This window comes from Echinops telfairi, unplaced genomic scaffold (assembly GCF_000313985.2).
Source record: "Echinops telfairi isolate 266 unplaced genomic scaffold, ASM31398v2 ScPeMD7_3509;HRSCAF=4178, whole genome shotgun sequence".
Classification (NCBI taxonomy): Eukaryota; Metazoa; Chordata; class Mammalia; order Afrosoricida; family Tenrecidae; genus Echinops; species Echinops telfairi.
Genome location: NW_022107407.1, coordinates 678093 through 695057, shown reverse-complemented (window position 1 = coordinate 695057; position 16965 = coordinate 678093). Strand labels below are relative to the sequence as shown.

The following is a 16965-nucleotide window of genomic DNA, read 5'->3' as shown; positions in this document are numbered from 1 at the left end:
TGATTGCATGTTCGATCAATTTTTGACTGAACATGTTGGTAAAATTCTTCAATGTCTGTATTACTAGTTTTAGATGCAGAAATTTGAGTAATAGTTGTATTGTCTAGATTTTTGTGCATGATTAGCTCTAATCCTATCACAGACAGCACTGTACTTCAGACCTTGTCTTGCAGTGTCATTTGACGATGAATACAATGGCATTCCTCTTAAATTTATTACTCCCAGCATCATCAACCACACGACTAGCTGATTCAAAATGGCCAATACCTGCCAATTTCAGCTCACTAATGGCTAGGATATTGATCTTTGCACATTTCATTTCATTGTTGACAACTTTCAATTATCCTTGCTTCATACTTAACATTCCAAGTTTTCATTATTAACAGATATTTTCTTCTCTTTTTGATTCATGCTCCATCAGCAAATGAAGGTCCCCAATGTTTTACTTCTTCCATATCATTAAGGTCGACTCTCCTTTGCAAAGACAGCGCTTCCCCGTCATATTTTGCATGCTTCCAGCCTGAGGGGCTCATCTTTTGTATCTGACAATATTCTGCTGCTAGTCACATGCTCTTGAAAACTATGTCACTGGAATTCCAAATACCATCAGGGTCATTTAAAATGATCCAGAGTCAGTAGAGCTTCTAGGCTAAGAACAGACAATGAAGGAGAAATAGGCTGTGCACTTCTATTAGTTTTCTCTTTTCAATCAACCACTGAACACCTTATGCAGCACAACACACACAGATCTTAAATTTTACCTTCTTCTCTTGGATGTATCTAAATTGATCTTGCATGTAATTACTTGTGTGAAATCAATCCTTCAATAATGAAACAATATACATAACATTATTCTTAGCTAGCAGCTTCTTGATGGATTTTTTTTCAGTTTACATTTTTAATTGTTGAGCACATAAAACTGCACTACTTAATATATTTCTCCATGAACTTTTTTGTGAAATTCAGATCGCAGTGTATCATTTACAAATTTCTTGTGTTTCTTCTGATCATCTACACCTTTTGTACAGTTCTTAGAGTGCATGCTTAAAAAGACAGGGAATTTATATGAAAAATGACACATCTGGATTTATATGATCCAATTCTAGCTTTCATACAAATTGGCCATTTCTGCATCTGATATATAAAACACACTGCACTGCTTTATATTCAATTCTAATTCACAGGACCCAATAGGACATAGCAGAAGAGTTGCCTAGGCATTCTGAAGCTGTAAATCTTTATGGAAACTGACTGCCTCATCACTCTCCTACTGAGCATCTCATGGATTCAAGGTGTTGACCAGTTAGCCACTATGGTTCAAACACTGTACCACCAGTGCTTTTCCATATAGATATCAAGCAATAACAAAGCATTTTTACCTTTAGTTAAGGCCATATGTCAGTTAAAAATAAAACCCATGCTTAGAGTCTGGAATGAAATAAATAATCCAATGAACACTAAAGAAAATTTAAATAAATCACATATTCTACATACTCTATTACTTGCTCATCTTAATACCAATTAAAACTTCTATAACATATCATACTGCAATAGAGCTGTTTTCATAATTCTGTATGAGGCTATTAACTCAGTAGCTTAATCCATGTGGCGACCCAGCAAATGGATGTTGGGCTTCTACTGTTCTCCACAGCCTTCTGCAAACCAGGTATTTATAATTTAAGTTCTGATACGATTCCTCCTCCATCAGACTTGGATTTTATTATTTAAAATCCTTGAATCATGCAGGCTGGTATGCTTGTTCCATGTGGATTTAGTTGATGCCTTGTTTAAAGACAAGCCTTTAAGGCCCCCAGACACTATTCTTTCTGATAGCCCAGCACCATCTAGTTTCTTCACCACACTTTGCTATAGCACCCATGTCCTCAGTGATCTCTTCATGGAGTATGGAGTATGGAGTAGGGGTATGTCATAAGGACTAATTGTTCTTAGATTGGGGCAATTAGGTGCAAGCCCAAATCCATTTATATAATCTATGGTGTGTGTGTGTTTGTGTGTGTGTGTGTGTGTGTGTGTGTGTTTCACTTTAGAAACATCATTATCATTTTATGATAGAGAACATTATCAATCACCTCCCAGGGCATAAGGTATTCTATTGATAGTGCCATTAATTGAGCTAGTGGCATAGAAGAAAATTACACAATTATAAGCCAGTTTCAGACCACAATATATGAATTACTGACTTATACAGATTAAACTCAAGTGATTGGACACCATTTACACAATTGGGGTTGGTGATTGGGCAACCTCTTTCTAATTTATGTATTTAAACAAATTGGAACTATAATTAACAATAATAAAAGTTATAATGTGAGTAATAAGGGCAAGACATACAATTTATATTTATTCCTGATAATACTTTTTCAGACACCAACCCTTAATAATTATACTGTTGTTGCTCCCCCACCCTCACTCACCAAAAAGCACATCAGGAAACAAAGTTTGATCTTTCATTCTCCTGACTAATTCTAAGGTCTCATATATTGGTTTAGCATGTGTAACATTCCCAAAATTAGTCTTAGTAAGTTTCATGGAACATGATTAAATAACCAAAATAACCATTCAAAAAATGATGTTTGCATTGGAAGACAAAATAATCACTTTAATTTTAAAAAGAAAATAATCAGCTCTTTGCAAAACTGCAATTGAAAAAATCAGTAACACCATATTTCCATTACTTAAAATATGTAACAGTGTCATGAAATTCACTTGCCATAAAGAAGCTTTGCATATAGTCATATGGTTAGAGGTATTTGAAAAATAAAATAAAGTTTAATGACAAATGGCCATGTAAAAAGCAGTAAATATAGTCAATACACTTCCAAAAATGAACGATATACACAAATTGTCAAAGGACAGTTCTATTTGAGACAAAGACATAAGTCACTGAAGGTTGGATATTTGTTTTTAAGTTCTTTTATACATTACAGGTCTGCTGCAAAAAAAAAAAAAACCCAAAAAGTTAAACATAAGGAAATCACAAGCCAAGGGAATTGATTTCATTCAGCAAAGAAAATCTCCATACGTTTGAAAGCAATCATTTATGCAGTAGCTGACGTCATTAAAATACTCCAACTGCACATAAACGAAGTACTTGCCCCTTCTGATTTTTCCATGGTGTTAGCCAGCATCTCCTGTAGGGCCCGGACAGACAGCGACTGCTCCAATACGAAGGTACAGATGGAAAGATCTGGTGGAACATTCTGTTCAGAAAAGGTAAAGTCAAATTCAGCATCTTTAAATTAATCAGTTAAATCTAGTTAACCTTCTTGCAATTCAGCTTCTATCACAGAAAAAGGAGTATCTGTAGATTCTCTAATATGAACTTCAAAATAATCAGCTTAGTTTATCATTTATATTATTCACACCAGGAAGAAAAAAACATCTATGACCAAACAAGTCACTGTCAAGTTGACTTTGGCTCATGGTGACCCTATGTATCTCAGAGTAAAACTATGCCCCATAGGATTTCAATGTCTAGACTGCTAGATCTTTTTCCAAGGCACCTCTGAACAGACTTGAACCACCAAACTGTTGGTTAGTAGCCATGCATGTTAACTATGTGCAGCACCCAGGGCTCCATGGATAGCAACAAAAAGTAAGCCAAATCTATTGTCATCAAGTGGGTTCTTAACACATGGCAGCACCATGTGTTATAAAGTAGAACTGTTCTGTAAGGTTTTCTTGACTATATAGAAGTAAGCCTTTCTTCTGTGGGTCCACGGGGTAGGCTTGAACCACAAAAATTTTGGGTTTAGCAGTCAAGTGGTACCACCCTAACCACCTTAAAATAGTATTGCTGCTAAAATAATAGCTATCATGTATTGTGTGCATACTCTGATTAGCACTGCACTCAAAGCTTTATCAATACCTACTGTGATAGTCAATGGTAAAGATTATTATAGCAAAATTTTCAAAAGTCAGAACCTGTGTAGAGAAAAAACTCAAGTATTTTCCACTAAAACAAGTGATTGAGAAGTGATAAAAGTAATAAAATTGTACCTGTCAAAGGTGTTCTAAAGCTTGCTGTCAGACTCAGAAAAACAAGGCAGTCCCATAAAGTTCTGGCTCTTACATGTTTCATAGTATATACACTGTGTGGACAGGACTAAGCAGAGGCATTAAACATGCTTCTAAAGCTCTGTCTTTTTCAGATGCCCACCAAAACCCACTGCCACCCGGTCGATTCTAACGCATAGCAGCCATCTATTGGGCTATCTTTCTCCCACAGAGAGGCTGATGGGTTTGAGTGTTGACCTAGAAGTTAGCGGCTCCATTGCTTCCCTGACAGCATTAGCACTGTTTCTTTTAGATTGAGTGTCACTGAATGTTCAAACCAGGATTAAAACCTAGATTTATTTCACTCTATAGCATTCATTCTTAGCCTAGCAAGAAGACTGTTAATACAAAACAAAAAGGGAAGAAAAGTAATACTTGCCTCAAAAGAATACTGAATTTAAATAAATACAAAAAGAAATCGGTACAAAACATGCATTTACACAAAGCTTTCTCATGTTTTCAGAGATAAGTCTTACTTTGTTTTTTCAAGACTAGAATGATATTTTGTTTCTAATTTGGCATGTAATCATTTGGCTCCAAGGAGGCCTGGAGGTGCAATGATTATGTGTTCTGTTGGTAAACAAAAGGTCAGTAGCTCTATGGGAGACAGAACAGATCTGCTGACATGCTCCATTAAAGATGATAACCTCGAATTTATTTTCATAGTTTCCCTCTGTAAAAAAGAAAACTGAGATAATATTGACACCACCTTCATAGGTAGAGCTTCCAGATGAAGATAAATTAGGAAGAAAGGCTAAAGAAGCAGCCAATGAAAACCATATGGATCACAAGGTCTAATCTTATTGTGTGTGTGACTGACATGAGCCAGGGCCCAAAATCATAGCAACAAGAACAACAGGGTCAATTACCAAAGCCAGTTTTATTACACTGCCTTTTGAACTATGTCCTAACTAACCTTCAAAGTGACACAGGTATGTAAAAATAAACTTCAACAATAAGTGGTTGATAGAGTAAAAGCACAGGGAAAGAGTATAATCAATTTCTCAGCACATATATAATCCAGGGTCTGTGCATAATGAGGGAAGGGACTGTCGGTAAGTCAGCATGAGCTTCTTCATCTATTAGGTAGAAAATACTTAAAGCAAATTAGTGATCCTGAACTTGAAATGTCAATGAAATATAATTTTATCTGCCTAAGTTTAAAAATTCTTACATCCAACTGAAAGCTCAGAATCACAGATTTTTTTTCAAATACTCATACAGAAATGTTTAGATGACACTTCGTATAGAACAGATGATCCGAGTTAAAGCAGGTTTGTTTTTGTTTCGTCACTCCATCTGTTGAGTGATGTTTGGCAAAGAACTATAACTTCTTGAGACCAACATTTTTTTGCAAACAATGAAGATATTAACCTCCAACTTGTCCAAAAGTTAAGAGATTTTTTTTTGCTTTTTTGTTTTTAAGATTTATCAGCTGGCAGACATAAACCAGGCTGCAGTGCAAGAAAATTTTGGGAATGATGAGGGCAACAAATGTATAGATGTGCTTTACACAATTGATCTATGTATTGTGACGAATTGTATGAGCCCCAATAAATTGATTAAAAATAAATAAATAAATAAATAAAATTTAAAAAAATAAAAAAATTAAAAAAAATAAAAAAAAAAATCATGGCCATGAAGTCGGTCCCTTCCAACTTCAGTCAACCCTACATGTTGCAGAGTAGAACTACTCCATGGGATTCCTTGACTATAATCTTTACAAGAATAGGTAAACAGGTCTTTCTTCCACTGCTTCACTGGGTGAATTCAAACCACCAACATTTACCTTAGCAAATAATTGAAAATTATCTTTCCCACATAGAGACCCCTTTAAAATGTGTATTTTTTTCCAGTGACAATAAATCCGTGGTGTTTATCCAATTTACTTGTATACTGAAAAAATATATATCAAATAGGATATGTGCATATGGAATAACTTTCTTAATACAGCTCTTGCACCTACGTCTCTGTAACCCCAACTAAATGATTGGAGGTTAAAGGGCTATGCAAATAGGATATGTGCAACACTAAGAGAGGGGATTGGTCGGTTGTCATTACCACCACCCTAGCTATAAGGATGAGCCATCTTTGAAGCAGCAACCACAAGGGCCTTGGGAGAGCATGGCCAAGATCTCTTTCTGAAGTGGAAGAGATTGCAGAAACCAGATATATCAGCATTGTGTATAAGAGACTCAATGAGCATGGCAAAAACTATGAGGTACCTTCTTCTTATCTGGCCCAAGACTATGGAACTGTGGGACAGTGGGACAGGCAGGCTGGCTTCCAGGTCCATGGAAGCAAGGGAGCATGTGGCTGAAAGGATGAAAACTGGAAATATAGACTTGGCAGCTGGTGTAAGAGACCAATGACTGTATCCTTACTGTTTGATGATCTTTAACTTGTGGTCACCTATTGACTTCCCTAAAACACTCCATTAATAGTGAATGCTCTCTGTGAATTCTGTGTGGCCAGTGCAATGAATTATTGAACTCAGCATAGATGTAGAGTGAAAGGGGAGGAATGGTTGGTGTCAGAATAGATGACAAAGGATGAAGCAAGGAGGCATGTCTGACCCCTGCCTTGTGGCAATAGGGAAGCCAGAGGCGGCCAGATATGTTCAACTCCATTGACATTTACTGCAATAAGTAAGATTTTCATTTCTTTTTTTCTTTTATGCTTCCATAAAACTCAAGCCATAGTATTTCACCATAATCCCATCCCAGAAATGAATATTTTCCCAAAGATTCCCCTGTTCCACAGGAATTTTCTAGGTAGATTTGTTTGTTTGTTTGCCATATTCTTGTTCCTGTCATCTTACTTTACAACAAAGATTATAGCAAACCTATAGGACAAAGGAAAAGTGCCCCCATAGGGTTTACCATACTGTAATCCTTACAGAAGATATCTGCCACATCTTTCTCCAGCACAGAGACTAGTGGGTTTGAACCACCAACCTTTTGGTTAACAGCCAAGAGTTTAAACCACTGCATTACCAGAGCTCTGAATGCAAATATCAACTCACTGCCAATTCTGACACATAATCACCCTAACAGTGTAGACTAGCCCCAGTGGGTTTCCAAGAAAGTAATTCTTTAACTCAGTAGGAAGACTTGTCTTTCTCCAAACAAGTGGTTTCAAACTACTGGCCTTGTGGTTAGCAGCCCAACACATACCCACTATAACACCAGGGCACCTGGATTACTCCAGCACCTGTTAGGAGCAGTATTGCCCACACTGGAAAACACTGATTTACGCGATGGTCTAAATATTTTTATTTATGCTGATATTTTTTAGAAAATCAGAGTCAACATTTAAAAACAAAAAATTTCAGCAAAGCATTTAAAAGCAATGGATTAAGTAGATTCGAATACACTCTTTCTATTCACAACATCTTTCACTACATGCCCTATATTGATTGGTTTCCTATTGCTGGATTTTTATAGGATTACAATGATTTGATAATAAAACTACATATTTCTAAATATTTCATGTGACAAATACCATAATAGAATCTAATGGTTGGTGTCAGGCTTAATCAAATAATGAGATTCAATACTATTACCAGTTATTAAAATAATCATCCTTCTATTTTCTCCAAGCTAACATCAGTTTGTATTGATTTCATCCACATTACACAATGGTGTACGTTTATGGCTACACATGGTTAAAGAATGATTGGTCTGGTAAATTTCTAGTACTTTGTGAAAAGTACATTGTTGCACCAATTTCACTTCCTTCACAAATTATTTTTTTTCTTTTTAAAACAAAGCATAATCCATAAAGAAAAGTAAAAAAGACATAAAGTATCAGAGATTACTAGTTTAAACCACTCATTTCTGTTCAACAGAATTTTTCCATCTGAAGCATTTCATCTCTACTTTTTTCCAATTTACAATACACTTGTAACAATAAACAACTCACACAGCTCAGAATGAATCGATACAAAAAACTAACAATTCATTTGTCATAAGATATTCAAATTCGGATGAGCAACTTGAAGACCTAGCAGGCTAACACCTTGTTTTAACCTATATAACTTTACATTTTTAGAAATAAACACATCGTATGATGATATGATAAAAACGCAACTCCTTTTCCAAAAAGCTTACTTTTAAGACTGATTACTTAGAATGTGTGAAACTAACTTTGTCTTTTAAACTCATATTGAACCTAAAATGAATTTTTTTCCTGAGTAGGCAACATCCTAATTTAATTTTCCTATTATATTTATATGAGTTTTCAAAAAACTTCTGAAAACTCATTTAATTTGAAATGAGACACACAAATCTGGTCTATTAGCTGATGCTGTTGGGTCAGTTCTGACTCTTAGCAATTATGAACAGAACAAAACAGCGACTCGTTCTGCACCATCCTCTCAACAGTTCCTGTGTTTGAACCCATTACTACATCCACTGTGTCAATGCATCTTCCCACGGTCTCTTCTATTTTTCACTGACTCCCTCCTTTAGCAAGTAGCGTGGTTGCATATTGGTTATGAGCTAGCATGCTAACCACGAGTTCTACGGCCATAGTTAGAGTCTCAAAAATTCACAGGGACAGGTTACTCAATCCTATATGGTTGCGATGAATCAGAATCAGCTCGATAGCAGTGACTGTTTTTGGCGTTTCTACTTTACCAAGCATAATGTTCTTTCCAAGGGACTGGTGTTCCCTAATAACATGACCAAAGTACATAAGACAAAGTCGTGCCATCCTTGCTTGTAAGGACCATTCTAGCACTTCTTTGTCTAAAGAAGTTTTGTTTGTTCATCTGGCAGTTCATGGTACTTTCAACATTCTTCACCAATACCATAATTCAAATGCATCCATTCTTCTTTGATCTTCGTTATTCATTGTCCAACTTTCACTTGCATATAAGGTAATTGAAAGATCTCAGTTCACAAACTGACATCCTTGCTTTACAATACTTTAAAGAGTTTTTGCACAGCAGATTTACCCAATGCAATAATGTATTGTTTGATGTCTTGACTACTGCCTCCATGAATATTGAGTGTGGACCCAAGCTAACTGATTTCCTTCATGCCATTGATCTTTTCTCCATTTATCATGATGTTGTCTACTGGTCCAGTCGCGAGGATTTTTGTCTTCTTTATATTGAGTTGAAATCGATATAGAAGGCTATAGTCCTTGATCTTGCTGTATATATAAACCTTCTGTATATATAAATGTTTCATCTGTATATATGTCATCTGTATATACAAACTTTCCAATATGGAATACCATGTTCTTCTTCATATAGTCCAACTTCTTGGATTAGTTGCTCAGCATACAGATTAATAAGTATAGTGAAAGGATATAATCCTGGCACACACATTTCATTATTTTAAACCATGCAGTATTATTTTGTTCTGTTGGCACAACTGCCTCTTGATCTGTGTCCAAGTCATGCTTGAGCACAATGAAGTGTTCTGGAAGTCCTACTCTTCTCAATGTTACCCACACTTTGTTATGATCCATAAGGTCAAAAGAGCTTGTATAGTAAAATAAATAAATAACATCTTTCTGATATTTTCTGCTTTCTACAAAGATCCATCTGAAATCGATGGTGATCTCACACATGCCACATCCTCTTCTGAATATGGATTGAATTTCTAGCAGCTCTCTGTCAAGGTATTGCTGCAACTGTTGCTCCCTATAAATATACTAGTGCAAAAATTGTTGAATGATCTTCAACAAAATTTTACTTGTATGTGCTACTAATGATATTGCATTCTCCTGAGTCACTTCTCTTTGGAATGGGCATAAATATGGATTTCTTCCCATTGTTTGGCCTGGTAGCTGTCTTCTAAATTACTTAGTATAAATAAGTAAGTGTCCTCAATGCTTCATCAGCTTATTAAAGCATTTCAATTGGTATTCTTCCAATTCCTAGAACCTTGTTTTTTACTAATGCCATGAGTGAAGCTTGGACTTCTTCCTTAAGTACCATTGGCTCTTCACCATATGCTACTTCTTGAAATTGTTGAATGTTAATTAGTCCTTTTTGGTGCTAATTGATTCTATGTATTCCTCCCATCTCCTTTTGATGCTAAAAAAATGGGCAAATGTAAAAAATCATATATATATGTGCCATTTTGAACACATAAGAAAATACATCTTACTAGCTTGATGTCGGCTCCAGTGAGAAACCCTGACTTGTGCTGATCCTGTGAACAACTAAACAAACTGTTGTTCCGGTCTGTTCCATCCCATGATTTATGGGAATAAAACTGTTGTGCTACCCAGGATTTTCATTGTCTTGTTTTCAGAAGAAGAAGACCAGGCTTTCTTCCTACTCTATCATAATCTTCTAGAAGCTCAACTAAATTCCTTTCAGCCTCACAGCAACAAGCAAATACCCACCACGGTTCATCTGGTTCATAAATTGCATTGGTGAGGAATAAAACTCAAGTTTCTCGTGCGTGGATGGTGAGAATCTGCCACTGAACCACAATCGGCCTTTTACCAACAGAAAGCCATGTTTACTAGAATACGGGAATGCAGCCATTTAGGAGGGTTGTAACAATGATAAAAAATGAAGAATATTTTTTAAATTAACTAGATCTTGTATTAGGTCTTTAACTTTTAATAGCCCTTCCAGGCAGTTCCTGGGTGGTGCAAACAGTTAGTTCATGCTGCCAATGAAAAGTTTAGAGGTTTAGTCCATTCAGAGGCATCTCAAAATAAAAAACAAAACCTGGCGATCTAATTAAATAAAAATAATTTAAAACAATTGCAGGACAAGAACCTTGGTTGAATAGTACTTATGCATTGGGCTGCTAACCACAAGTTCAGTGGTTCGAAACCAGTAGCCATTCTGGAGGAGAAAGGACTTTCTATTTCTAAAGGGTTATAGCCTCAGAAACCCACAGGGGCACTTCTACCCTATCGTATAGCATTGCCATGAGTCAGAATTGACATAAGGACAGTAAGTTATTGTTATTATATGGAGGACAGTTTTGCATTGTAACATTTGAAGTCGCCACACGTAGGAGTTGACTCAACCGCAAACTGGTATACCAAAACAAGAGGGAAAAAATTATCCCAAATCTTTACTGTTTATTTATAAGTCGTATTCTGTGGTGGTTTCAATAACCCTCCTCAGTAAACACAGCAGCTCTCTCCATGTTACACTCAATGCAAAGAAAGTATTTGATATCAAATGACTCTTCCAAATTCAATAGAAATTAAGTGAAAACCCGGATCGAAAAATCAGAGTTTCCCAGACTCAAAAACCAGCACCTTTTTGCTTCCACCATGAAAAAGTGAATAACACAGAAATCCTCAGAATGACTCAACCAATATTTATCATAATATGAGGCATCTTAGCAAATACTTTTATTTTCAGAACATTATTGAAAGTTAAACCTTGTCAGGATTCAATGTAGCAACGATGAAACATACAACTTTCCTCTAGTTCCTAAATGCTTCCCCCTCACCCCCACCAATATCATGATCCGAATTCTACCTTGCAAGTCTGGCTACACCAGAGGATGTTCACTGGTACAGATAGAAACTGGAAGCACAGGGAATCCTGGGTGGATGATTCCCTTCAGGACCAGTAGTGTGAGTGGCAATACCGGGAGGGTGGGTTTGAAAGGGGGAACCGATTACAAGGATCTACATATAACCTCCTCCCTGGGGGACAGACAACAGAAAAGTGGGTGAGGGGAGATGTCAGGCAGTGCAAGATATGACAAAATAATAATTGATAAATTATCAAGAGTTCATAAGGGAGGTGGGAGTGCGGAGGGAGGGGAAAAATGAGGAGCTGGTGCCACGGGCTTAAGTGGAGAGCAAATGATTTGAGAGTGATGAGGGCAATAATGTACAAATGTGCTTTACACAATTGATGTATGTATGGATTGTGATAGGAGTTGTATGAGCCCCTAATAAAATGATTTTTTTTTAAATAGTTAAACCTTGACTTGTGCATTCCATCCTAGCAAGCTAACACCCACTATGAATATGTCAGTAGCTCAGGGTTGTCATTGCATAGTTAAAACCCATTAATTTAGGTCCCAGTATAATGGCATCACATTTGCCGTGAAAACATTTCTCTTAAAAGTCCCTATGAGGGCATTAACGAGCATGTGAAAGTGTAAAAATTTTTATTAGCTAGACGAGTCCATCATCATTCAGGAAAGCTGTTCGGACTCTGAATAGTGCAGGTGGGAAAAGAAGCTCAAATCCCTCAGAAGTCCAGCACACCACAACTTCACCTAGTGACAAGACTCTCTTCGACTGCAGAGTTCTTGGAGGGAGTGCACATTCAAAACCAAAGCAAACCCACTGCCACTGGGTCAATTCCAACTCATAGAGCTCCTGGACGACAAAGGAAGAACTGCTTCCTAGGGGCTGTGAAACCATAAATCTTTATGGGAGAAGACAGCCTCATCTTTATTCCATAGAGAGGTAGGTGGGTTTGAATCACAGACCTTTTAGTTAGCAGTCCAATGTTTAATAACCTTATTTTGTGTAACTTCTCTTTATTGTCAGCCTACTGAATATTTCAAACCTAATACTTTTATTCTTTTACACTCAAACAAGACAAATATCACATATAGTTTTCACGACTGTGAAAAATATTTTACTAAGAGCAGTCATTGGCAACCATATACTGAAATATTTAAACATACTTTGTTTTTAATAAACCTGTGCGTGTATGAACTGGGACCCTAATAGCAATACTTTGTGACCTACCCTAGTGTTACATATTCCACATAAAATAGTACAATGCTCATTAATAACTTTAATGCATTAAGTAAAATGTAGATATCTGAATAGCCACAAATAAATTTATCCTACCTTTGAATTTGAAGTGGACTCCAAGAAACAAAGTCTGTTGCCAAATCCTTCTGCTGCTAAACATAGTTTCTGTTGTTCTTTGTGGATGGTTGCTGTACACTGCAGAACTACTTCATCATCCTGTGAAGGCGTGGAAGGGGGGAGAAGAAAAGTCAGATTTGACATGACAAGATAAGTCGAAATCAGATTTTAAAACATGCGAATTTTGTACATTTTAAAAGTGAGCACATCAGAACTCTCAACTAAACTAAAGAATCCATTCCAAGAGCATTTTATATTTTCAGAAAAGTAACAAGGATTGGGGACATTGACATTCAAGATAAGTCATGGATCTCTCGTGATCATTACTTATTTCGTTAGGCAATCTGTATGCAAAACAGTCAACTACAAGACTTCCACGTTAGCACAATTACATACTTAAGTGTGTATGCAAAACAGTAAACTACAAGACTTCCACATTAGCATCACATAATAAGAAATTACCTCTTATGTTGCTGTGATATCAAATATTACCAAGAACTGATTTGATGCAAAGCAAAAAACAACTAACAGTAATAAATAAAAAATGAGCAAACAAATGTATATTATACAAGACACTATTAAACCAACAATAAATCAAGGAATTAGTCAAAAAACAAATTAAACATGTTCTAGCTTCTAAGGAAAACGAGCACACAACATAACAAAACACAGTATACAATGAGTATTCAGAGGAAATTTTATGAAGAAAGACTTCAATCATTGGCGCATGCAAAAACTCCAGAAACTAGAAAGAGTAGCTCAAACTAAGCCTGCGCCTACTAGAATAAAGGAAATAGTAAAGATCACAGCCCAAAAAAATTTCTAAAAATAAAATCAGCAAAATTAGAAATTGGTTTTTTGACATGAACAATAAAATAACCCTTTAGCTACACTAAGAAGACAAAAATAGCCCTAAAAATATGAAAGAAAAGTATTCTCATTGACCCAATAGAAATAGAAAGAATTATTATATAAAGTTATTTTTTAAAAGCTGAACCATAACCAATTGGATAAACCACATGAAATGTTCCCATTTCTTAGACGCATATACCTACAGAAAGTGACTCAAGTGGAAATGGAAAGTCTCAACAGACTCATAAAAATGGAATCCATCATATCAGTGATCAAACTTCTCCCAGAAACAAAAAAAAATGCCTGGACTAGATGTCTTACTGAAGAATTCCACCAAACACTTACAGAACAATTGACAAACCAAACAGAAGAAAATGAAAAATATTATCTAAAGCCCAAACCCTGCAAATTGTCAATTTGATGTTCTGTGGTGGCTGCTGTGTTTCTGTGATGCTGGAAGCTCTGTCACTCATATTTCAACTACCAGTAGGGTCATCAGCCTGTGACCAGGTTTCAAAAGACCTTCCAGACTAAGAAGAGACAATAAAGAAGGAATACGTTGTGCACTTCAGAGGAATTAGCTACTGAAATCCATATTGATAACAACGCAACATCATCGGATACGGAAAAGCTCATGAGCAGCAGCAGAACGTTGCCAGAGAGAGTGCCAGAAGATGCGCCCCTCAGGTCAGAAGGTCCTCAGAATAAGACTGAGGAAGAATGGTCTTCTCAAAATAGAGTCCACCTAAGTGACTTGAATGGAAAAAGTCTTTGGGAATTTCTTTTTTTTAAATCCTTTTATTGGGGGCTCATATAACTCATCACAATCCATACATACATCAATTGTGTAAAGCATATTTGTACATTCATTGCCCTCATCATTCTCCAAACATTTGATCTCCACCTAAGCCCCTGGTATCAGTTCCTCATTTTTCTCCTCCCTCTCTGACCCCCCTCCCTCATGAACCCTTGATAATTTTTAAATTATTATTTTGTCATATCTTTCCCGGTCCGACATCTCCCTTCACCCACTTTTCTGTCATCCGTCGCCCAGGGAGGAGGTCACACATAGATCTTTGTAATTAGTATCCACTGTCGAACCCACCCTCCCTCCACACACACAGTATTGCCACTCACACCACTGGTACTGAAGGGATCATCTGTCCTGGATTCCCTGTGTTTCCAGATCCTATCTGTACCAGTGTATATCCTCTGGTCTAGCCAGATTTGTAATGTAAAATTGGGATCATGATAGTGGGGGAGGAGGAAGCATTTAGGAACTAGAGGAAAGTTGTATGTTTCATCATTGCTACATCGTACCAGTACTGGCTTGTCTCCTCCCCAAGACCCTTCTGTAAGGGGATGTCCAGTGGCCCACAAATGGGCTTTGGGTCTCTACTCCGCACTCCCCACCTCATTCACTATGATATGATTTTTTGTTCTGATGATGATGATTTTTTGTACCTGATCCCTTCGAAACCTCAAGATCGCATAAGCTGGTATGCTTCTTCCATGTGGGCTTTGTTGCTTGTGCGCTAGATGGCCACTTGTTTACCTTCAGGCCTTTAAGACCTTCGTTTTTGATGGAATGTGACTCAAAATGAGAAGAAATGGCTATAAGCATCTATTAATTGTAATCTGGAATAAATGAACTATAACTCTAATAAAATTGGAAGTCAACAAAAAATGAAAGGAGACACATAAAAATCAATATTCTATGTGTTACTGATCAAAATGAATTAGTTTGGGCCATTTTGAATCAGACAATGATACAGTTTACTATGAATGATAGAACCAATGAATGAGTGCCCAATGAATGACATCCAATTCATCATCAAAGAGGACATTTCAAGATCTAGTGTGAACTAGAATACACTCTGTAACAGGACAATATCTATCTGCATACAGGGAATTCAGTCTATATAATTATTAATCAAATTTTATAAAACAACCAATAAAGCTAGTGATACAGTAATTGAAGAATTTTACTCTCTTCAATCAGAAATTGATTAAACATATAATCAAGATACATTGATAATTATTAGTTATTGGAATACAAAAGTTGTAAATAAAGAGGAAAGAACAGGAGTTGGGAAAAATAGTATTGGTGATAGAACTTTGCAAGACAATGACTATTTCATTGCAAATACTCCTTTTCAATAACACAAACGGTGTCTATATAGTTAGACTTCCCCAGATGGAAGACACAGAAATCAAACTGACTATATCGGTGGGAAGAGACTATGAAAGCTCAATAGATGCAGCTAAAGTAAGACCAAGGGGCTTATTGTGGAACAGACCATCAATTGCTCATATTCAAGTTCACCTCAAAGCTGAAAAACATAAAAACAAGACCACAAAAAGCAAAATAAAGCCTAGAGTATAACCCACCTGGATTTCAGAAACAGATTTGATGTATTGAGAGTAATAACAGAAGACAGGATGATATGTAGGATCACATCAAGAACATCATAGACCCAAAGCCCATATGTAGGCAACTGGACACTCCTTTACTGAAGGGTTGTGGGAGGAGATGGGTCAGTCAGGATGCAGGGTAACAATGATGAAACATACAACTTTCCTCTAGTTCCTAAATGCTTCCTCCCCCCACTATCATGATCCCAAATCTACCCTACAAATCTGGCTAGACCAGAGGATGCATTGGTACAGATTGGAACTGGAAAAACAGGAATTCAGGACAGATGAATCCTTCAGGACCAGTGGTGAGAGTGGTGATAACTGGAGGGTGAAGGGAAGGCGGAGTAGAAAGGATCTACATATAACCTCCTCCCTGTGGGATTGGCAACAGAAAAGTGGGTGAAGCGAGACAATTGACAGTGTAAGATATGACAAAATAATAATAATTTACGAATTATGAAGGGCTCATGAGGGACGGGGAGTGGGGAGAGGGGAAAACTGAGCAGCTGATATTAAGGGCTCAAGTAGAAAGCAAATGTTTTGAGAATGATAATGGCAACAAATGCACAAATGTGCTTGACACAATGGATGGATGGATGGAATGTGATAAGAATGGTACGAGGCCCCAATAAAATGATTTTTTTTAAAAAGAAAGAAAAGATCAAAGTGGATGTCAAAAGAGATTCTGAAACTTGCTCTTAATCTAAGGTGACCAGATTTTAACATTGGTAAAGCGGGACACCATTGATAAAACTCATATCCTGGCAAAATAGCCACATGGCAGCC

At 36.7% G+C, this 16965-nt stretch overlaps 1 protein-coding gene across 1 annotated transcript in view; it reads right to left on the bottom strand.

Moving 5' to 3' along the window:
* The window catches only part of RYR2 (ryanodine receptor 2), an 805653-nt gene that overhangs the window by 617795 nt on the left and 170893 nt on the right, over positions 1-16965 (bottom strand). The window contains exons 2-3 of the mRNA XM_045294222.1: positions 12889-13008; positions 3117-3221 (exon numbers count right to left, since the gene is read on the bottom strand). Of these exons, the coding sequence (XP_045150157.1) occupies positions 3117-3221; positions 12889-13008 (225 nt within the window). The remainder of the gene's footprint in view (positions 1-3116; positions 3222-12888; positions 13009-16965) is intronic.